General features: G+C 34.5%; 2 protein-coding genes across 2 annotated transcripts; one reads left to right on the forward strand and one right to left on the reverse strand.

The window, feature by feature from the left end:
• Positions 1-755: 755 nt before the first annotated feature.
• Positions 756-8854, reverse strand: l(3)72Dn (UTP4 small subunit processome component l(3)72Dn). Its single transcript, XM_028180457.2, has 11 exons — positions 8596-8854; positions 8135-8514; positions 7785-7966; positions 6874-7061; positions 6509-6664; positions 5850-6141; positions 4837-5020; positions 3203-3426; positions 2454-2627; positions 1645-1725; positions 756-925 (listed from the first exon to the last, which is right to left on the reverse strand). Exons 1-11 carry the CDS (start codon positions 8694-8696, stop codon positions 806-808), a joined length of 2082 nt encoding a protein of 693 aa, XP_028036258.2. The 5' UTR covers positions 8697-8854; the 3' UTR covers positions 756-805.
• A 639-nt stretch (positions 8855-9493) lies between these two features.
• Positions 9494-22206, forward strand: LOC114247478 (type 1 phosphatidylinositol 4,5-bisphosphate 4-phosphatase). The gene is made up of 4 exons (XM_028180465.2): positions 9494-9691; positions 9888-10066; positions 11262-11471; positions 15732-22206. The coding sequence occupies exons 1-4, from the start codon at positions 9649-9651 to the stop codon at positions 16026-16028; spliced, it is 729 nt and encodes a 242-aa protein (XP_028036266.2). The 5' UTR covers positions 9494-9648; the 3' UTR covers positions 16029-22206.
• The last annotated feature ends 1433 nt before the right edge of the window (positions 22207-23639 follow it).

Genomic DNA, 23639 nt, shown 5'->3' on the forward strand with positions numbered 1-23639 from the left:
CCTACCACCAGTAATTACGCAAATTATAATCTTGCGGGTTTGGTTCTTATTACACAATGTTATTCCTTCACCGTTGAAGTCAATCGTGAATATTTGTTAAGTACGAATTTCATTAGAAAAATTGGTACCCGCCTGCGGGATTAGAACATCGGTGCATCGCTACATACGAATGCACCGGACGTCTTATCCTTTAGGCCACGACGACTTCTAAAACTTTCATCCAGAAAACAAGACGTACTATTCTCAATTATTATTTTTACACTTTAAAGAAGCGAGAACAGCGAAACGTTTGATGGTAGCCCCTTTAAAAACCTACAAGCTTTTGCCCGCGACTCCGTCCGCGTGGAGTAGTTACTTTGGCATAACGCTAAATTTTACCCCCACTGCATTTACGTAGAAAGTGAAAATATTTTTGAATTATAGAATGTTAAGGAAGCTATTTAAACCCCTATTTTGAAAAATTCTTTATTGGTGCTCCATTTGTATTGGTCTTACCGTGATTAGCATCCATTCATATATTAGCCCATTATATAGCCCATTTATTGAGGCTATAGGCTACAGCTATATAGCCTATAGCCTCAATAAATGGGCTATCTAACACTGAAATAATTTTTCAAATCGGACCAGTAGTTTCTGAGATTACCGCGTTCAAACAAACAAACTCTTCCGCTTTATAATATTAGTATAGATAATACAATTTAGAAAACATTTCCTAAATATACAAATACTGAAATATGTTGATCAATAAGGCAATATAGGTAAAAAAAAAATAAGTTTATTGTAATATAAAAGTAAAAACGATTATTTAATTAACACTTCTTTTATTTCTTATCGCCACGGGAGGTAGCATTGACATTATATTTTCTGGGAGTATCTCGACCGTAACAGCTTCACTCTTGCCGAGCCAATAAAAATCGGAGAGATACTGAAACAAAATACGCTTTTTAAAAATGATTATGAAAACTTATCTATCTCAATCTTGGGTGATATATAAATAAATAAATTCTTTTTTTTTTGAGGTAACACGTGCGTACTCGGCTTCGTTTATTTTCCGAACTTTCTATCCAAATTTCTTCCTAGTTCCTGTTTAAAATACAGTAATTAAAGCATGACATGACAGATAAGTTCCAGTACAGAATCGAGTGTTCCGGTTCAAACAAGTCAGAGCCGCCGCTGTGTGTGAAAATAAAACTTCCTTATTTTAGTTAAAGAATTCATTGTCTATAGATTGTGCGAGGTGGAACATTGCAAATGGTTTATAAACGGTTTATAAATAATACTTAAATTAAAAAAATCATTGTTCGTTTAGATGTCTTCATTGAAATGAAGACATTAGTATAGAGGGAGTTAACATTTTAATTTTATTTTCATAGGGTAAAATCCCTCTTTTTATTGGATAAGTAGTTTTGTAAAGAAGTCAACAGGAAATTAAGATTTTTTTAAGCCCAGTTGCAAATAAAAAAAATCGAGCAATAACGACACGATTGCGTTAGAGATAGAGACACTTGTCAGATTATTACGGATCTTACCCGGATTAAGATCATTAATCTATACACAGTAATGTAGGTACAGTTTTAGTAATTAGATTAGCAGTTTTAGCAAATAGATCAGATATGAATAAAGTTCTTTTTATTTGATAAATACCTTCATGGGAAGAATATGATAACCTAGATTCATTTCGCCTGCGTCCGCAGATTTCTTCTTTTTGGTTGGCTCCATTTCAAACTGCACGGGCAAAGAGGTAAATTAAAACACTGCCTGTGTAATTTATGTAGAAAATTAATACGATCTAATATTTTTTTATTGCTCAGATGAGTGGACGAGCTCACGGCCCACCTGGTGTTATGTGGTTACCGGAGCCCATAGACATCAACAACGTAAACGCCACCACCCGCCTCGAGACACGAGTTTTAAGGCCTCAGTTTTTACAGTACAACGGCTGCCTCACGCTTCAAACCGAATCGCATTACTGCTTCATGGCAGAAATAGGCGGGGTGGTGATGCCTACACCTGTGGGTTCTCAACATGCCCTACCACCACTCAATTTTTCTTTATATACCATTAGCAATAATGATGGATGAGTTTGTGCATATACATAATATAAATTTAAATGTAAAAGTGACAAGTTTTTTAAATCAAAGTTAAGCAAAGACAACCCAACTATTCAACCCTATAAATGGCATCACTTAGTATCCACGGTTGTCAGCAAAAATTTAATTCTATTTTCATATATAATAGAATTATAACGAAAGAAAAATTATTACAATGTGTTGTCAAGAAAAAAATCTATGAAAGTTCTAAAAATTCAATTTTTTTTCGTTTCCCTTGTAGGCAGACGAGCATACGGCCCACCTGATGGTGAGTGGTTACCGTCGCCCATGGACTTCAGCAATGCCAGGGGCAGAGCCAAGCCGCTGCCTAAAAGTATGTAATGCACGTGAAAGTATTCTCACCTGCGCTTTCCTGTCCAATACGAACAGATCTGTCAAGTGTTGGAACACTACGGACCGGCCGCTCGGGTGCGGGTGTACGGACAGCACGCACTGCTTCGTGTCGTACCACACGGGGGGCATGGCCGAGCCGGGCCAATCACTGAATTTTTTCTCGAACAATTCATATTCTACGACCTGTGGAAAGTAAAAAAAAAACACCTCGTATAGAACGCTTAGTGAAGTGTACACTTAAAAATAACGTGCTATTTTTTATTTATTTATTGCTTAGATGAGTGGACGAGCTCACAGCCCACCTGGTGTGAAGTGGGTACTGGAGCCCATCTATAACGTAAATGCCGCCACTCACCTTAAGATATGTGTTCTAAGGTCTCAGTATAGTTATAATGGCTGCCCCAACTTTCAATCCGAAAAGCATTACTGCTTCACGGCTGAAATAGGCAGGGTGGTGGTATTTACCCATGCGGACTCACAAGAGGTCCTATCACGAGTAAATATTCATTAAAATATAAATATATATTCCTTAAAATTTGCTAATGAAATATACATAGATACAAAAAGGCAAATTGTAATACCCTGTCATTTCTGCCGCGAAACAACCATGCGTATCTGTTTGAATAGTTTGAACAGTATGATTGAGGCTTTGAATTATGTAATCAAGTTAGGTTTGGTAGCATTCATGTGGACGAGCTCACCCATATGCAATAAAAATAAAATCAAAAATAAAAAAAAAATTCTAGTTTTTAACATACCTTTCTGTCAACGTATGCTACTATCAAAGTCTCCTTTTCGGTATCGACAACCATGGCCGATGGTACACAATGATATTTCGGCAATGTTATATAGTGTTCGAATTTCTTTCCAATTTGTGTCCATATTACTATATCACCTTGTGTGTCCGCTACCACTAAATACACTTTATTGCTAGGACATTTCTTTGATATTTGAAAATGCAATATTGATTTGCAACTTAAATCTGTAAGAACAAATGAAAGAAGATTTATGTGTATGTATATTAAAATTAGATAAATCCATTCTGTTCTCCATGCTGATTGTTATATTCTACTAAAATTATAAATAATTTATGCATTATAGAACGGCTGCACATTACCAGGTTAAAATAATGTACATTTGTTGAATTTATTTCATAAAAAAACTGAATACTTCAAAGCTATCATCAAAATAAATATTTGTTTTTATATACTTATTTACAGGCCCTATACATTACAATTCAACGATGTCAACCGAGCAGTATATATTTTACGGTAAAAGTAGATATTGCGGCAAATGTACACATTTTCCGGATTTTTTTTTTTTTTTATTGCTTAGGTTGGTGGACGAGCTCACAGCCCACCTGGTGTTAAGTGGTTACTGGAGCCCATAGACATCTACAACGTAAATGCGCCACCCACCTCGAGATATAAGTTCTAAGGTCTCAGTAGGGTTACAACGGCTACCCCACCCTTCGAACCGAAACGCATTACTGCTTCACGGCGGAAATAGGCGGGGTGGTGGTACCTACCCGCGCGGACTCACAAGAGGTCCTACCACCAGTTATTACACAAATTATAATTTTGCGGGTTTGGTTTTTATTACACGATGTTATTCCTTCACCGTGGAAGTCAATCGTGAACATATGTTGAGTACGTATTTCATTAGAAAAATTGGTACCCGCCTGCGGGATTCGAACACCGGTGCATCGCTACATACGAATGCACCGGACGTCTTATCCTTTAGGCCACGACGACTTCTAACAATTGTGCACATTTGCCTCCTCATTTGGGTAATGTGCATTCAACTAACATTTACCATTTCAAAGAAGGGAAATGTACATTGAATTCACAATGACCATGTCGTTTTGGTAAATGTGAGCATGGCATACAAAATTCGAAATCGCAAGTACTAGTAATGTGGTGCGCATGCGCATGCGCTTGCGCACCTCTACAACCTAACCTATAACCTAACCTACGACATATTATATAATATGCAAAGAAAAGTAGTATGTTTTGTTTGTCATTTAGATTTTTTTAAATAAAAAAATTTCGTTATCAAAGTTTTTTTGTATTATGTTTATTTAAATAAATATTTTTTTACTGCAACAGCATTATTAATTTATTTGTATTCCAAATTTTCTTAAAACATGAAGGTAAGAGTATGTATACATTTACCAAAACGTGAAGGCAAGAGTACACATTTGCCGGGAAATGTACATATACATTATATTCAGTTCACATATATACCTAACTTTTTGGCAAATGTGCACATTTACCGGTAAATGTGCACATTTCCCAAGAGTGTACATTTATCGTAACATTTACATTGTTATAGTTGATTAATCTCCATTGATTGATAATAAACGAAAATATAAATGAACTTAATTACGTACGTTTTTTAGTATTGATAGTCTGTGTAACGGTGACGCCTGCTTCAGGATCCACCTGAAGGAAACTGATGGTACCCGCGTTATATACGATCAACACTTTAGAGTCTTCTGTGAAAGCGAAATGGCTACATGTCGTTATTGAACCATTTAATATGACTTTAGATAAATATACATTCGATTCGTCATCCTGAAATCATACAGATTTTTTTACAGATTTTCAATGTTAGCATTCAAGAATGAGTCGTTCAGTGTGAACTCTGGGATTAGGTTTTCTACAAAATGTTAATATAATCTAAAAAGATTTTATTCTGACTGAAAGTAGAAAATGGCAATGTTCAATAAAATTTATTCTCAGACACATAAGGCTCGATTTACTTTGGCAAAAACGACTTTTATTTGGTTATCTGTATTGGTAGTTTAATATATTCGACATCTAGAATACATTTTTAGATGTATTATTGAACTTAATCTATCCTAAATAATTGTAATGTGGTGTAATTGTGGAGTGCTTTATTGAAATTGGAAGACTTGGGGTTGGTGAATGACTGATGGAGATCTTAGAATACCATAAAGATATGAAATTGAAACCTAGTTTGTACTGAAATAATGGCTAAGATTGCCTTCAGATCAAAATATAACTGCTAGAAAAAACAGATATGAGGTAATTTTCACTTGTGCCAAACTCATTTCTTTTGAATCCAGTGGACTCACTATTTATTGTGTTAATAGTGCAATCACATTCCTTGCTATCGGGCTGAGATTCGTGGGTTGATCAACAGGAGTATTTGCTTTGTCTGGGTGTATATGTATGTATAAACATAATATATGTACATATATCAGTTTCTGGTATCCTCATAGTATAAGGAATCGTAGTTTGAGGCCAGATGATTATATGTGAATTGTCCCCAATTAGTATATTATGTTAACTTATAGGACCCAATATTCAAGGCTGTTTTATTTTGTATCTATTACAAGTTCTGTTTCATTTACTCTATACATATGGAAAATAAACTTACACTATCCAATTTAAGCATCCTTGTGTGACTCTCTGTGGAGTAAACGATAAGCTCTCCATTTGGTGAAATGGCACATGACTGAATCTGTTTTTTTCCTTTTGTCTGCAGAGATAGAAGTTTCACAGGGTTTTCAGATATTTTTAACATTTCATTTACTTTCTCGCAGTCTGAATGATTATTTTCTGTATTTATTTTATTTTTAATGATTACATTTGCAGGTTCTGCTACAGGCCTTCCTGATTTATCTTTTAGAAATGCTCCTAGTTTCCAAACTTCTAAATGATTACTGTACCTATGAGATTATAAAAACATGTTAGAATATGAATTTTATAAGTAAGTTAAACTACATAAAACTTTTTTTAGACATGAAATTTACATACAACTGTTAGTTGTAGACAAAAGACATCTCCAAGGGTATCAGACAAATATTTGTCCAGCCTCACAAATACAAAAAAGAAGTGATAGAGTAATGATTTCTAGGTAGAAAGGGTATCTTAAAGTCTTACCAGACATCCTTTAACTAAGAAAAAGATCAGAAAATGGTAGGCTGTTAATGTGGACCACTAGTTAACGAATAATATTCCATTACTGATGTTGATATAAAAAATACAAATATTGTACAGTAAATTTAAATTAATTTTAAAATGATTTATGTGTACCTTAAAAGTAAAAATTTCTTGGAAGAACACACCAATGATCTGGGGGTTGGCAACAAATGTGGTATTCGTTGAAATCCTTTTCGAACATAATGAAATGTTGAGATGTATCCATCAACACCAACCGACAATACTTTTTGATCCAATACTGCAATATCTCTAAAAATAAAAGTTACATTATCAACCAAACTGTGTTAACTTTGATGTTTAATTTCAAATTACTACTGCTATTCTTCGAAAGTCTAGAATTCTGTTTTAAATTGTAGGACAGCCATTTTTATAAAGTTCAGATTGCCTCAATACATTTCAAACTTGAGTTGTTTTCCAAAAAAAAGGAAATATAAATAATTGAAAAAAATTATTAATACCTTACATCATGCTGATTTATGGAATTTTGATAACTCTTAACCCATTGCTCATCTGCAGAGTCAGACTTCTTCTTAATTTTCCTAAATTGTATTATGGTTGGATCCACTCCACTGCAGAATAAATTATTTTTGTCTTCAGACACTGCTATTGTTAAGATGTCTGCTTTATGACTAATAAATGATTCAATCTAGAAAATTAAAGTTTATTTATTTATTTTTGTTTAATGAAGGAACTCACAGCCCACCTGTTGTTAAGAGGTTTGCTGTTCTTGTTGATTCTCTAGGAAACATTTTTGTAATTATGAATAGGTGGCACTTTGCATTAGTATGGTAGTTTTGCAGTAGTAATTCTTTTTTTATTTTTTTATTGCCTAGATATGTGGACGAGCTCACAGCCCACCTGGTGTTAAGTGGTTACTGGAACCCATAGACATCTACAACGTAAATGCGCCACACACCTTGAGATATAAGTTCTAAGGTCTCAGTATAGTTACAACGGCTGCCCCACCCTTCAAACCGAAACGCATTACTGCTTCACAGCAGAAATAGGCGGGGTGGTGGTACCTACCCGTGTGGACTCACAAGTGGTCCTGCCACCAGTAATTACGCAAATTATAATTTTGCGGGTTTGATTTTTTATTACGCGATGTTATTCCTTCACCGTGGAAGTCAAGTTCTGCAAGTATAAAACCACTAAAAAGTTGTTTCATTTAAAATATGAAGTAAGAAGTTTACTTTACAAATCTCTTGCCTTCCCTATTTAGGAAAGGCAAGATCTTAAATGATCAATCCATTAAATACAGAACTATATGGTTTCAAAAATACTATAATGGGCTCACATGGACTAATGATCATTTCAGTCACCTGTCAATATTAATATAAGTAAAAACATTCTAACTTCTTCTTCTAACCTCATCACCTGTATTGCCATCCCACAGTGTGAGTCGACCCAAACTATCACCCGATGCAATAATATTGTTCTCGAGTGTAACAAGGGACCAAACAATAACTTCTTTACCCCGTCTGCTTACTGATATACGTGTAGTTGCGTGTCCAGTCTCGACATTCCATACCCTAATTGTATTTATTGACCCTGTAAATTAATAAAAAAAATAAGAAATCAATAGTTTTAGAACACATTTCTTTTGAGCTTCATTTCTTTAAAATTGAAAGCTACATTATGAGTAATTTATCCATAAGAGAACATTAAATTAAAATCATGAACTTGGTTCATAAGCATATAAAATGTCTTTTTACTAACCTGTAACAAGTATGCTGCTTGTTTCATTAAACTTGCAGCACAGAATTCTACCTTCCTGTTTGTCAAACAACTTCTTGTAGATAATATCATCATTTTCAACATTATACAAGTTGACATAGCCTTGTTCAGTACCAACAGCTACTAATGTATTGTCTGGGCTAACATCAAGACACCAAGCAGCATATCCAGTTAATAATATTGTATTTCTTATACACATTTCTTCAAGATTCCATTCAACTAATGCACCGCCTAATCCGGTTGTAAGCAGTCTGTCTTTCACCCAGCCTAGAGCTTCTACTGAGCCGTCCTTTACTGCAGGTATGAATTTTAAGAGGAATGGGTAATGTGTCATGTTCCATATTTCAATACTTGAATCTTTCCTGCAATTTAAATACAACTATTATTATTGTTGAAATTATGATTACCTACCTAACACGTTCATAACTAAAACATAGAATTACCTCGCGAGGGACAATTGTTTATTTAATTTATTATAAGCGATACAATTCACTGGGGTTGGTTGGGGATTATAATAACGAATACGATGTACGCTAGTAGCCATATTTTATCGTAATTTTTACTTTTATTTAATAAACAGGGCCAACACATGGAATATAACCTTAATTCAAAATCAAAGCTTGTCATAATTCATAATAGCACGATAATAGCACTACGTTATGTCACAATGACATGTTCTCTGTGTCACAGTTTCTGTCAATTGTAATCTTATACCATAGACCCTTATACCTACTTTTTGTTCGATTCATATATTGGAAAGGCAAAGAGAAAATAGTTTTAAGAAATAGAAAATGGTTTATCAAAGTTGAACCCACTCTGCTGTTTGTTGTATGAAAAATAAAATGGAACAAATGAAATTAAAAGTTTTGCGGGAAATCGACGAAGTCATGTGAATGCAATGAGTAAGCATATTGTATTTTGTTAGTCATTCAACTTTTATTTATTTTACACAGTATTTTTCACTAAATGCATATGATCGTGAATTTATTAGTTGAAACATAAAAACAATTTTAAAATGTTTTGACTGCCTCTGGCTTACTGGGTAAGATCAATAAATCTTCGAAAAATCCGGATTAATCCTCAAAACAGCTGAATTGATTTTTATGGAATTTGTACTAATAGGTAGCAAATATAGTAAGAAGTAATCTAGTCAATACTTTGGAAAAATCATGATACCGCACTTAACTTTTAAAACTCCTGAAGTTACCGGCAATATTCCAGAATTAATTAAACAGAAAAGCTATCAAAAAGACATAATATCACAAGGCGTGGCAACTATATTGTTGTAAATTCGAACATATTTCGTTCAAATTGGCAAGACTAAATCTAATGTCAAATAAAATAATTTGTCTAAACCATAGACCACCAGTGGTCTAAACTCGAACGTTGTTGTTTAGAGTTGTTTTGTGACTGTCGGAAACTAGAATTGTTTAAAACAAGTTTATCAAATTACGCGTCATTTGCATAATTGTGTTAAATTTTTGTAGAAAGCCATAATGGGGGACAGCCAAAGTGAAAATCAAGCTTTGCTGAGAATTGGTAAGAACCCAGATTTGCACATTGACAGTTGATGATTCAACAAATGCATTACATGTTTTGATGCAAAACAAAGCGATAAGATGGCTCGATTAATAACCAAACACTTAAAAGATAAACCGCATATATTTTATAGCTCAAATAATCGTAATAACGAGACCGGTCAGATACTTAAAATATCTTTATCTTTCCATGGCAGAAGAGGTCACATGTGATGATGTGAGCACAATCTCCCCAATTGGGCCCGATGAGTTGCCTCCGCCATATCAACAAGTAGGGATGCCTATGGTCTCTTGCCGAGTGTGCCAAGCACTGATTGACATTCGTGGGAAAAAAGAGCAACATGTAGTGAAATGTTCAGAATGCAAAGAAGCTACGGTAAGGTTTAAATGTTATTTTAACCTTTAATAATATATTAAGAACATCGAAAACTATGAGTGCCCTTACCTATTCCAATAATCTACAGCATTTAATAGCTTAGTATACTTATACTATTTTCAAGACTTTTAGCACAGAACAGCAAAGCATTTTTATGACTGATTACAAATGTGTTCTGGGTTTAATGATGAGTTTATTGAAATAAATATAAAATATATATATAATAAAAAGAGTAGGATCATGAAGGGTGGTAATGGTTTACTTCATTAAATACACACATGGGAGTCTGAAAACTCATGTTAGAGGTTTCAGTAGGTATGAATTCGACTATGCTGACCAACTTTTCGAAAAGTTTGGGAATTTTCTATAAAACAATTCATAACTATCTTACTGACCTGTTAATTTTTAGATCTTTATTAAGATCTCTATACTGTCAAGAAACAATCGAGACTTTATCATCATCATAATCAGTTGCTCTTGGCAGAGCAGTTGTGGTCATGTGGAATTCTTACTCATTAAAGCCTTGACAGATGTTTTCCACAGTTTACGAACTGAGGCCCGGCGCACACACTCATTAAGTGGGGTTTCAGTAAGGTCTTTCACCTGATCAGTCCAATGCATGGGGATTCGTCCACGAGATCTCTTACCATTGACCCTACCCTGAACAACAAGTTTCTTGATAGACTCTGCTGGCCGATGTGATATGTGTCCAAAATATCGAAGAATCCTGGATTGCACTGTTGATGATAACCTGTGAGACATATTTAGTTCTTTTAGGATATACGGAGCATCCTTCTCCAGCACCACATTTCTAATGCATCGATCCTTCTTTTTTCTCTTTCTTTCACAGTCCAGGTCTCAACCCCATATAAAAAGATGGGGAACACCAGTGCCCTTACCAGTCGGACTTTGGTAGTTTTGGTGATATTCCGGTCCTTCCATACTTTTCTGAGTTTATCCATGGCCGATCGCGTTATGATTATGCGCCGCTTAATTTCGTCCTCCGTACCACCACTGTTAGTAACCAGTGAACCTAGGTAGGCGTAAGATGAAACGACCTCACAGCTTGTAATTTCGGTAATCTCTGGTGTATTGTTTTTTTATACTATAGGAAAAAACAACAAAATTAATTATTTTCATTTTGTTCTCATTTGTACTTGGATTATACTTAAATATTATCTTTCTACATTTTTAGCCTATAAAGAATGCTCCGCCAGGCAAGAAGTATGTTCGGTGCCCTTGCAATTGCCTACTAATTTGCAAGTCATCTTCGCAACGTATAGCTTGTCCTCGTGCTGATTGCAAGAGGATTATCAACCTAGCACCATCACCAGTTACTCCACCTGTGCCCACTCTGCCCGGCATGGATAGAGTAATCTGTGCACATTGTCAAGACACATTCTTGGTTAGTAATTATAAAATAACTATATAGGATAAAAATGTCCTTCCTCAGACTTAATTATTTGTTCCTTCATTAACTTTTAAGTTCCTGATTGGTTTTTTATTACTTAAGATTCACTAACCAGCATAGCCCCAATGTTGAGCTGACTAGTAGGTGAACAATGCTGTCAATTTTAAAACCTAAAATTTAAATTATGTTTTTAATACAATAGCTGTACTATCCTTAAAAAAACTTATAGAAAGATTTCAAGCAAGCAAATTATAGGCAATTATAGGCAGGCTTCAAGGCAGAAATAGGTGAGATAGATGCCCTAAATTCTTCAGAGCTTGTGACATAGAAATAACATATTTACCACCCATTCACCAAATCTAAGCATTAAAAAAAACGAGTATCAGTGAGATAGATGAGAAAATGGTGGAGATACCGCTACTAAGGTCAAATAGTAGTAGTATTAGTAAATTGTGAAGGTTTACTATTTGTGAGGGTTGGAATGGGAGCCCACAAGGATATATCTATCCCATCATCTTCAAGTCTTCCTTTCCAGTGGGATGGTTTACCTCACAGCTACAAAATAAAAAAGAAATACATAACATAAATATGGACGCTAATTATATTTACTCAGATTTTAAAAGAAAATAATGATATGTATAGTAACCGGCAAACATCGTGAGCAAATGACCTTGACTGCGCAGAACCGAATTTTAGATCACTTTGGTGGTGAGGGTGAGGCGCGACGGCAGGGGAAATCGTATCGAGCGCGTTATTGGTAGATCAGTCGAACCTTGCGTCCCGCACCGCGCCTTCGTTCCGCTTGCTCCCAAAAGTACGTTGATGAAAACAGGATGATGATAATGGTCAAGATTATGATAACGAAAAAAAATTACAAATACCAGCTTCGCTTCAACTGAATGAAGACCTGGCAACAGCTCTAGTTTTGACTTAATAGAAGGAATATCTATTTTACCCCAAGATTAAATTATTATAATTATTAACCTATATTTTTTGTTGATGTTCTAATAAATATATAAATAAATACATATGTTGATTTTAATAATTTAATTGCATTATGACGCAGAGTAAATAATGTTTTTGCATGTGAGTGTACCATGCGCAAACTTACCCCCACTACGTCAACAAATGCTCAAGAAGTTTGCCGGCTATTATACATACCTAGTTTTGCCATAAATACTGAGACAAAGGAAAAAAATATTCTATTGCAAATAACATTTATTACTTTTACAGTGTGTTAGTTTAATACATAAATATAAAACAATTTAAAGTATAAAAAGCTTATTCGAAGTGGTCTCCATTGGCTGCATTACAGTCCTTTAAACGTTGAGGCCAGTTATCAATAGAAGCACGCACTCTTTCCATGGGCAAATTTTGCCACTGCCAATCGTACGGATTGTTTTAGGGACTCCAAATTATCATGGCGTTTAGAGCATGCCGTACTCTCTAAAACTGACCATAAATCATAATCCAGCGGATTAAGATCGGGACTAGACGACGGCCAGTCTTCAGCTCCGATGAAGGCCGAAACGTTCGTTTCGAACCAAGACTGCGTAGACCGAGCTTTATGACCTGGCGCCGAGTCTGGCTGGAAGGACCATTCTTGATTATTGAACATGGTGTTGTTAAGGGGCTTCACTACCTTCTCATGAATGGTATCTTGATACACTTGTGCCAATGTTTTGATACCTTTTTCACAAAAGTATGGCTCAGTCACTCCTTCATAGCTAATACCCCACCAAACCATCACTAAAGTCGGATAGTGCCTACGTTGCACTCTGTCGACTAATTGGAAAGCTTCCTTAGAGCTTTGAGCATAAATGCGGTCATTTTGTTTGTTAAAATGTTGCTCCATTGTAAAAAAAAATTCTGACCTCCCTTTGCGTACCGCTTCAGTAGTTGTTTCGATTTTACCACCCTATTCTCTTTTAAGTTATCAGTTAAGAAATGACCAGTACGTCTCGGGCTGCAAGTCCTAAGTCATCTTTTAAAATACGCGACATGGTTCTAGGTGCTATCTTCATCTTCCGAGATAAAATCTTTTGCTTTCGGACAGGATTTCTTCGAATTTTTTCCCTTACTGCTCTGATCACCTTTTTCGTACGAACACTACGTGGACACAAATATTTTACTAATACCAAGCGTATGGAGAGTTTTAAAAATTTAATTTGGCTCCATACCTACTTTGTGTAATGCAATCACAGCGATTCGGTTCTCTTTATCACCCCACTCCATTTTAATATCGCGTATTGGTGCCAAAATGAGAAAACCCAATGAGCAATCATATAAAAATGACAGATTCCAAATTCAAATGTAATATTTTGTTTTTTTTAATTGTAACAGTATTTATGGCCAGACTAAGTACATTTTATTTCATAATATATTGAAAAAGAAGATACAAATAAATTTCACTCTTCTTACCACACTAAACTAAGTTCACCAAATGAACAAGTGTAAAAAGTTTAAACTTTAATTGAATAAAGATTACACAAAATATTCAATTTTTGATTTTTCACTATCATAAAACAGGTAGGTACTGGGAAACTATTCCTAAAATAAGTTAATGAGCTGTATAAATTTAAAATATTTTTCTTAGCTTAGCTATATTTCATGAATTTTTAATGGTTCTAACTGTTTTTCATATTCAGTGAAGGCTGTGCTGGTGGACCTGTGGCAGGAGTCCACAGGTACATCGCTACTCATATTTATGTTTTTTTCTGAGTATCAAACCACAAAGCATTAGTAAAAAATACTTCTTTGAAAATGAACAGCACTCCTGGTATTGGAAAAGTTTATTTTCCTTACCACATGTATACCATAGGACTGATGAAATAGTGATTTTATGATAAAAGCATATTATAATAATTTAATTAATAAATCTAATCTTCCTTTGTCTCTTCATTCTTGCTAAAACGTCTGCGGTCATTACCCTTATAATCTTATCAATAACTAATATTACATATTTATTTTCAACTTTGCCTAATTTAAAACCAAACCAACTAAATAAAGAAATATATTGTTTGAGTTAAACAACCGGTAAAGTATATTATTGCATAGTGTTAAGGAATTTCGCAAATTGGCTCTTGCAACATAAGCCCGAGATATAATCTTTTAACTGTATATCTCTCTATCCTTCACCTTTAACTAACTTTCTATTTTTAGGTAGTTGTATAAAATGTCTTGATCGTGATTTTTTTTTTTGTGCTTTCGATGAGTATACTACCTAATTCCACTTTAAGTTTTGATCCTACTTTGAGTTTTGAAGTCCCAACTGAAACTATTATACTTGAACGCATTATTAGCTGTAGACAGAATGTACTTCCATTCCATACGTGCTTGAACAGACTATGTCCTCTATGCGTCATGATAATCGCCTTATCGTTGCCGCCGCTGAGTACTCCCCGAATCCTGATCATGCAGGAGCCAGTCACCGTCGACGCCCTAGACACGTCCTTACGGATCCATCAGATCCGATAACCTTTGCATTAGACGCCTTCAGCTCTAATACTAGGAGCAAGCTTAGGGACCCCGGTAACCGTACTCGTCAAACTCGTGAAAGAGGTCGACGTGCAACCTAACCCATGAATCAGCTCGCTGAGTTTCTCGCCGGATCTCCTCAGCGGGTCGCGATTCCGATCCGGTAGTAGATTCATTCGCGAAGCAATTGCTCTTGAGTTGTTAGGTCTCCTTCGGAGGCGCTCGGGTAGTTGTTAGCAAATCCCACCCCTCCTGGCTGAGCCTTTGCTCGCCCACCTGTCCTGGTGAAACTGGAAAGGCCTTCGGGCCACCAGTAATCTTTCAATCATAAAAAAAGAAGTATGTCCTATAAGGGCGATTCTTGACTCCCACAGCCAGAATCTTACCAATGTAGTGTGACTACTCCTTGGTGGTAACATTTTATTTATTAATAATGCTTTCATTCATGGATGTTTTTAATATTTTTCATAATAACTTTTAATAGTATTTATAAGATCGAAACAGGATCATATATTACTTACTGGTGGTAGAACCTCTTGTGAGTCCGCACGGGTAGGTACCACCGCCCTGCCTATTTCTGCCGTGAAGCAGTAATGCGTTTCGGTTTGAAGGGCGGGGCAGCCGTTGTAACTATACTGAGACCTTAGAACTCATATCTCAATGTAGGTGGCGCATTTTGGATGTCTATGGGCTCCGGTAACAACTTAACACCGGGTGGGCTGTGAGCTCGTCCACCAATCTAAGCAATAAAAATAATACAATTTAATATATTTTCAGTATCAATCCCTGAAGAACATGCCTGTTCGGTGTCCTCACTGTCGGAAAGTATCATTTGTTCGTTCACCATCCGGCGGTTCCAAAGCTCGAGTTAAAGGTATTATATTTGCTGTTCTGGCTGTAATTTTCCTTATCATTGCTTTGGGTGTCACCCTTGGCACATTGTCTGCGGCAAAAGCTCACGGCGGCGGAATCTTTGTGGCTTATGTGGGAGCGTTCCTGGTCTCCGTCATATTGGCCAGTCGTGCCGTCTACTACTTCAGGATGAAAGAGAGTTCCATCGAAGGAACGATGTAAATAAATAAAAAAGTATTTAGTTGTGTTATATGTAATATTTATATGACTTGAAAATGTATAAAAAAAAAAAACATTTCCATTTATTGATATAGTTTGAATTATTCATTATTGAAAGCTATGTTACTAGGTAGAGCCGCGTTTGGTCTGTTTATAGATTACGGTAATGTTTCACATCTGCAGTGCATCTGTAATTTTTTTTGAATTTTTTTTAAATTCTTTATTTAAAGCCATGCAATCTTTAATTTTCTTAATAAACAATTTTAAGGTCATTAAACTAAAGGACATGACGGAAAACGATTACTTAACCTAATAATATGTAAATTAAAGTACTGGTGTCTATAACTTGTATTGCGTCTTAGTTACACAATCATTAATGCTGACCTTTAGTAGAAGCAGGAAGGTCGATTGTGGGAAAAAATCTATGTGAACCGCATATTTGTTTATTTTTATAGAAATAACGACATTCATACTCGTAAATTACAGTCACAAACAACAATATCCATGACACTGTATGATTACGTAATAATCCAAATATCAAGACGTACCTACCTACCTAATTGTTATTCAAGAAATTACATTTCTTTTCACAATTTCACACCTCCGTGTTTCGGTAAGTTTTGAATTGTGTGGAGATTAAAGACATCAAACAGATACCAGTAAAAAGATATTGAACTCAACAATAAAAAAATTCAGGTATTTTTAAAATACCTAAAATATATTTATTTAGATTAGAGAGGGTGGACGGATTAACAGTTAGATCGCTAAAAATCATTCGATTTAACGAATGATTAATACTCAGCAACATAACTGATGATTTTTCTGAAGTGAAGTCGCTTACAAAATGGCTGATTGACTATAATATAATAAAAGTGACTTTCCATAATCACAAATTAAAAGAACTCAAAATTTTATCTTAGAGGTAATGCAAACGATAAAAAGGAAATAATGTAGCTCTGCACTGTTATTCAAAGCTTCAAAATAATTAATCTATCAGACAATAAATACAGCGTGTAAGGCAATCGCTCCCGGGGTCAAAACGGCATTCATTTCTAACTTAACAGATAAGCCTAAATTTCTACGAAAAAATAATAATATAATAATCTATATATTATAAAAGAATGAATTGCTGTTCCTTAGTCTCGCTAAAACTCGAGAACGGCTGGTCCGATTTGGCTAATTTTGGTCTTGAATTATTTGTGGAAGTCCAGAGAAGGTTTAAAAGTTAAATAAATATGAAAATGCTCGAAATTAAATGAAAATAACAATTTTGTTTTTCCTTTGATGTGTCCCCCGTCGAACGGATTCCTTTTATTTGAGGCACTGCGAAGTCTGCCGGGTCAGCTAGTAATAAATAATATTTATTCGTAGCTAAGTTTAGATATTTATGTGTCTAGTAAATTGATGCTTCATAAATCCTCAATGTAAAGCGTGCAAATGTCGAGGGTGTTAATTTACATTGCTCGGAACCAGTGACAGCTAGAAGTATGCTCGCGGGAAGACATTAACTTCGTACGTCAACTTGTTGTAATTTTTCGTTACATTTCGATATTTAAATAAAGAGGTAATATCGCACATACAGAGCTATAATGTCACTTATGCGATTCTTGTTGAACTGAGCTTGAGAAAATCCATTTCTTAATAGTTATTAGTGACATGTTTACTTTTAATAATAATGTTTAAAGTAATAGTTTAAATATTATCATTTTATTTCTTTAGTCGAGAAGTATTATATAATTGTGTTAAGAACGCTTCTCCTGAAATAGTACATAATTTGCATAAGTGATGTTATAGCACCGTAAGTGCGATATGTAAAAATAAAGAAAAATAGTAAGAAGAATGCGAATTAAGAAAAAACGTGATTCCCCGGGGAATAGGTTCTTCAGTCACCCGCAAATTCCTGTAACCTGTCTCGACATTGCATTTGCATTTCTTGGCTGTCTTGTAGTGGACCATTATTATTCCGCGCTTCGTTTTTTTAGTGGTGTTCCATGACCGCTTGAGCCGTACTGGATGTGCGAGCTCTCATTAAATAAATAAATAAAAAAGCCCTTTATTCCATGCAATTACATATTATTATTTTTTAGTATAATTATGTTATATGCATGAACCCCTCAGGTAAGGGCCTCCTCTAAAGATTTCCATTTTGTTTTGTCTCTGGCGACATAAATCCAGTGTGGTCCGGGAACTTTTCTAATGTCGTCCTCCCAACGCGTGTACGGTCTACCGACGCGCCGCTTGCCCTGTGGACCGTCCCATGCGGTTACTTTAGATGTCCATCTCCCATCCCCGAGTCGTGCTACGTGGCCAGCCCACTTCAATTTCAATCTTTGAGCATATTTGAGAGGGTCGACTGTTTTGGATAAGCTTCTTATCTTTGTATGACGGTTTCTATGTGTTTTACTTATGTTGAGCATGCTGCGTTCTATTCCCCTCTGGCACGTTATTAATTTTTTTTTTTTGTAACACGTAAATTTCCACGTCTGGCAAGCGTATGTAAGACATGGCAATATACAAGTGTCCATCATTTTCTTTTTCGCTCCTGCGGGCTCTCATTAAACTACAGTAATTACACTTTTTTTTAAATCAAATTGTACTGAAAATGTTCTGAGATTATCCCACGGCACTATAAAATTAAATTAAGTACCTACGCATATTAATAACAGCGTTTAATTGAAATTTGTAAATATAACCAGGACTTAACTGTATTATTTTAATTAGTCTATTTACAGGGTGAATTTTGTATATTTTTAATATTATTTTATGTTGTTCAAAATTATATAAAAAAATACAGGATGTGAAGGTGTAACTGTTCTCGAAGCTGAAACGGCAACAATATAAAGTTAAAATTATATTCACTTATCAATTTAAATAAAAATTAAAAAAATGAAATAAAGGTGTTTTTAATAGGTTGTAATATATCCGTTATGTAAAGCGAAATAGGTGGACGCTGTCTCTCGCGCGTTGCAGACTAGGCTTCAAACACCGGCCGATTTTTATAAATATATCGTATTTAAAAATTAAAAATAATCTTTTTGTTCCATTATTAATTTGTGGATCATCAATTCCATAATCCGTCTTCGGTTTTGGGAATGTTTACAATGCACCATATATTGAGTTGTTCAATAAAATATACTATATTTTTAGGTTAATCAATTTGATTGTTTTTATTGTGAAGAAAAGTAAAAATACCATATTGATTTATAGGAAAATAATAAAATATATGTATATCAAATTCGTTACTTACAATTATGTGTTTTTTATATCACTGTAATTACAACAAACCACAATACAAGCTGAATATCACTCACTATCATTTCACTATCTATTTACTAAGTTAAATTATACTTAACGTTTCTCATTTATATATAGTAAATTAAAATATTTAGGTCTCTTAGACACAGTAGTACTCTGCGCGCTTCGTACACTGAAAATTCATTCTTAAATATATTATTATTAACAACGCCAGTTCTCATATTCGGGAACTATTTCAATGAGATCAGTGTGCTTAGTGCGAGTTTCTTAACGTTCTCGATAGCGTAAAAGTTAAGTCAATTTTGTATGCAGTTGGAACAGCGTTCCTAGCGGCAAACGCACGCAAACGATCCCATTCCCTACAGATATGAACTAACTTTTTCGCTATCGAGAACGTTAAAAAACTCGCAATAAGAACACAGACGTAGTATTTGATACGATTAAAGCGCTTTAAAAACTCTTTACAGAAGCCTGTCTATGTATGGTACCTTAAGCAGTTTTGGTTTTTAGCGACATTCATGAAATATTAAACAACATACAGTTTTCACGATTTGCCAATTCTGAATTCTCGTAGTCTTGAGTAATTTTGAAAGAATCGATCACTCCACTCTCTCGAAATATTAGATATTTATGCAAAATATTACGCACCCATATTTATCGGAAGGTAGAGCTAATAATTTCATAATTATATAGCGTTAACGTCGCACACTACATATATTTATATGATAATCATGGGATGTTGCTTTGTTAAACTAAATTGTATACTTAGTCGAGCTTTTTTCTAGCAATACTGGTTCCTTTTGGATCTAGATCGCAGGGCTAACGCTGAGCTACCCGCAACCGCTGTAATTTTTTCGCTGTAAAGATCGGAGGCACTGGTTAGACACATCCCTGACACGTGGGGTGATTGTCCGAAAATTCAAAATTCAACTCCAAAAAAAAAGGTTGAATACTAGTCTAAATGCAAATGAAGGCAAATAATTCATAACGTTATTATCACGTAACTTTGCCGCCATGCTCTAGCTGGTTCTGGCTTAATGTCGGCGCTAAGTGTAAGGATGCTTCGGTCAATAATAAGACCGTTATTCGCGTATGCTCGTCCAACCCCTGCATAAGATATTCGTTTTGATGTTATTGACACACTCTATATACATTATTACAGTAAAGGCGCTTCGTCATATAGCGCTGTTATCAATAATTGTGTTCGTTATATTGTCCCTGTTCACTTGTCGCGTTAATAACTTTATGCGAAAAATTTCGGTGTTTCAATGATTTTTCAATGAAATGAATGTTAGGCAGCTGATATTATAATAATAAAAATTATATAAGTCGCCGCTGGATAAAATTGATGTAATGTACAGAATGTATCCCGCCGCGCCGACTTTATCATTGTATATCCAATGTGCCATTTTACAAAGAAATCCAAGAACTTTAACTGGTAAACGTTTTATTGAGCTAACTAGGAACTGATGAAGATGGTATTATTTCGTGCTGATTTATTTTATTTTGTTCGTAGTGTTCAAATTCAGATTACTACTTATTTGACTTACTTGACTTAGACTTTGCTGTAATAGCTTTCGTCCTTTTTTTTATTGTGCTATTTAAATTGCAATAGTTTTAGGACACTAAGGATACTTCATTCATTATGCAAGATTTTTCATGTTTTATATCGTCGTTGAGTATTTCGTGAATTGAAAATAAAAGAGTTAAACTGTAGATAAAGTTGATAAAACAACAATTCAAAAACAAAACACTTGAGTGCCTATATCTTTCACATCATCTGTGTAATAATATTAATGGTAAAATAATGTTTTCTATTTCAATAAGGTCTATAAAAAACCAATAAAAAATATACGTGACACTAACTCCCCTGACAATAGTTATAAGTGGGGACTGGATAGTATCGAAAGAATACGTTAGCTTGAACGGCGATAGACTGTGAAACGCCTTGATATTTAATGAAAATTAAATTTTATCCATAGCAAATATGAAAATACTTAAATAAATCTAGATTAAACAAAGGTAACTTGCTAGGAATGAAATCGAAAACTTTAACATTCCGAACGGAAACAATTTTCTGAATAATCTATAAATATTGGTACATAGAACGTTGGGACACTTTTAAGGATGATTTCATTAAACAAAGTAGCTAAGTGATAAAATAGAACAAAGAACAATAATCATGTATTAAACTTCACTTTAATTTTTAATGTTTTTAAAATTTGACTATTTTCATTATTTACCAATGACTCCGAATTATTATCATTTTCTTTTTAGAATCTCAAAATTCGCTAAAAACAAAAACAAATTTTTGTTAATATATGCGTGTTCAGATAATAATCTGTCTAAACGATGCAATATCTAATTTGTAAATTCGGCTGTAGCAATTGTATTTAAAAAGAATTTGATATGTTGTATTGTCATTTGTGTAATCATAAAAGTTAACAATTAGCTAATAGGTCGAATCTTAATATGTAGCGTGCTTTGCTTTGCTACACTATAAGGCCAACGGTTTCGCTACGAAAAGCAGCCGGTAAGACAAACAATAAAAAAAACCGTACCTATGCTTGCCACATACAACCTTTGTGTCGTTAAAGTATCCGTTTCCTTCGTAACTTACTAAATTTCAGAATACATACACACGTGACTATTTTCGAATAATAAAATTCACATTTTTCTGAATACACATAATTCACATATATATTATAATGATGATAGATAATAATGTAATCTAATGTTTGCAATATTTAATTGTGATTTATCGGTTATTCGTGTTTTCTGCGAAATTAAAGACTTGTGGTACTGGAAATTTTCATGTCTAAGTTTTAAGATAATGTTCCGTACCCTAATATGTTACTCATTATTTTCTAAAATATTAGTGCTTACATGTATTTTAGTTTTAAGTCAAATAAAATGTAACCATGAATTAATCGTCTTTTATTTTACATACCAAATTGTTATTATTTTTTTAATTAAGCATAAAAAATAAATTAAATCAATAAAAAAAACATTATACGTGGTAGTCTACGCATTTGACCCAACCCATACTTAAAAATATACTCTTTGTTTATTGTCAATTGTCATACTCATGTTATTGTTTAAATGTCTGTGATCAAATTGATATATTATCAATATATTAATATTGTTTGTCTTTAATATTATTTATCTATAGTATCTATAGTTTTGGCGAAATCTGTGATTATATTAAAAGAAGTTTAATAGTGTTCGACAATAGAAACATAATAATGTTTAAATTTATAATTTCAATTCATTATAGTCGAATTTCGACTACTGCGCGACCACAAGTATTATAAATTGTACCGTAGACAAAATAATATACGTAATGATACATCAGACTAGCACATAGGCTGGTATCAGCGTCGATTAGCACAACCGTCTCTTTCCTTATAAGTAAAAAAGTAGGTAACTAAAACATTCATCGGAGAATAGACAACAGCTTTCTCTGATGATTACACCGGCGCGCGGCGTACTGCGATTTCAAACTGATCGTTTTTAGTGGTATGGCGGATGGTGAATCCTCTCCTCACCATCGTCATGCGTTCCGGCTTGACGAACACATTGAGTGGTGAAAGGCTATTCGGCTTAGGCGACATTTTTATAACTGTACAGAAGAGCCATTTAAAGTTTAAAATTTGGAAAAAATATAATCATAAAAAAAAAACTTCAACTATTTGAATGGAGTAAACTTAATTAAAAACATCAAACTGTTGATGCTGATATCAAAACGGACCTTTAATTGCAAAGATAAATGCCGCGTATTAAATAATATTATAAATAGTTTTTCGACCCTCGATATGTTTAATACAATTGAGACTGAATAGTGTCAGGATAGACGGCGGAATTCTCATCATGTCTATAAACTCCGATAATCACTAAACACTAAGTGGACGATGCCCCGTTCGCCCATCTTCACTAGAAAGAAGCCTAATATAGTACGTTCAACATACAATAGATGGTACGCGAGTAGTTTTACTGGTGGTAGGACCTCTTGTGAGTCCGCGCGGGTAACCACCACCCTGCCTATTTCTGCCGTGAAGCAGTAATGCGTTTCGGTTTGAAGGGTGGGGCCGCCGTTGTAACTATACTTGAGACCTTAGAACTTATATCTCAAGGTGGGTGGCGCGTTTACGTTGTAGATGTCTATGAGCTCCAGTAACCGCTTAACACCAGGTGGGCTGTGAGCTCGTCCACCCACCTAAGCAATAAAAAGTTTTATGTAATTTATATTTTTCATGCGATTAGTGAAAGCGAAGCGTGTCCTGATTTCATTAGTATTGATACATTATTTTTATTTACTATTTTTCGTTGTGTAAGGTTTCTTTTTTACTTTATTGACAA

This window comes from Bombyx mandarina, chromosome 11 (assembly GCF_030267445.1).
Source record: "Bombyx mandarina strain Sakado chromosome 11, ASM3026744v2".
NCBI classification, from domain to species: Eukaryota; Metazoa; Arthropoda; class Insecta; order Lepidoptera; family Bombycidae; genus Bombyx; species Bombyx mandarina.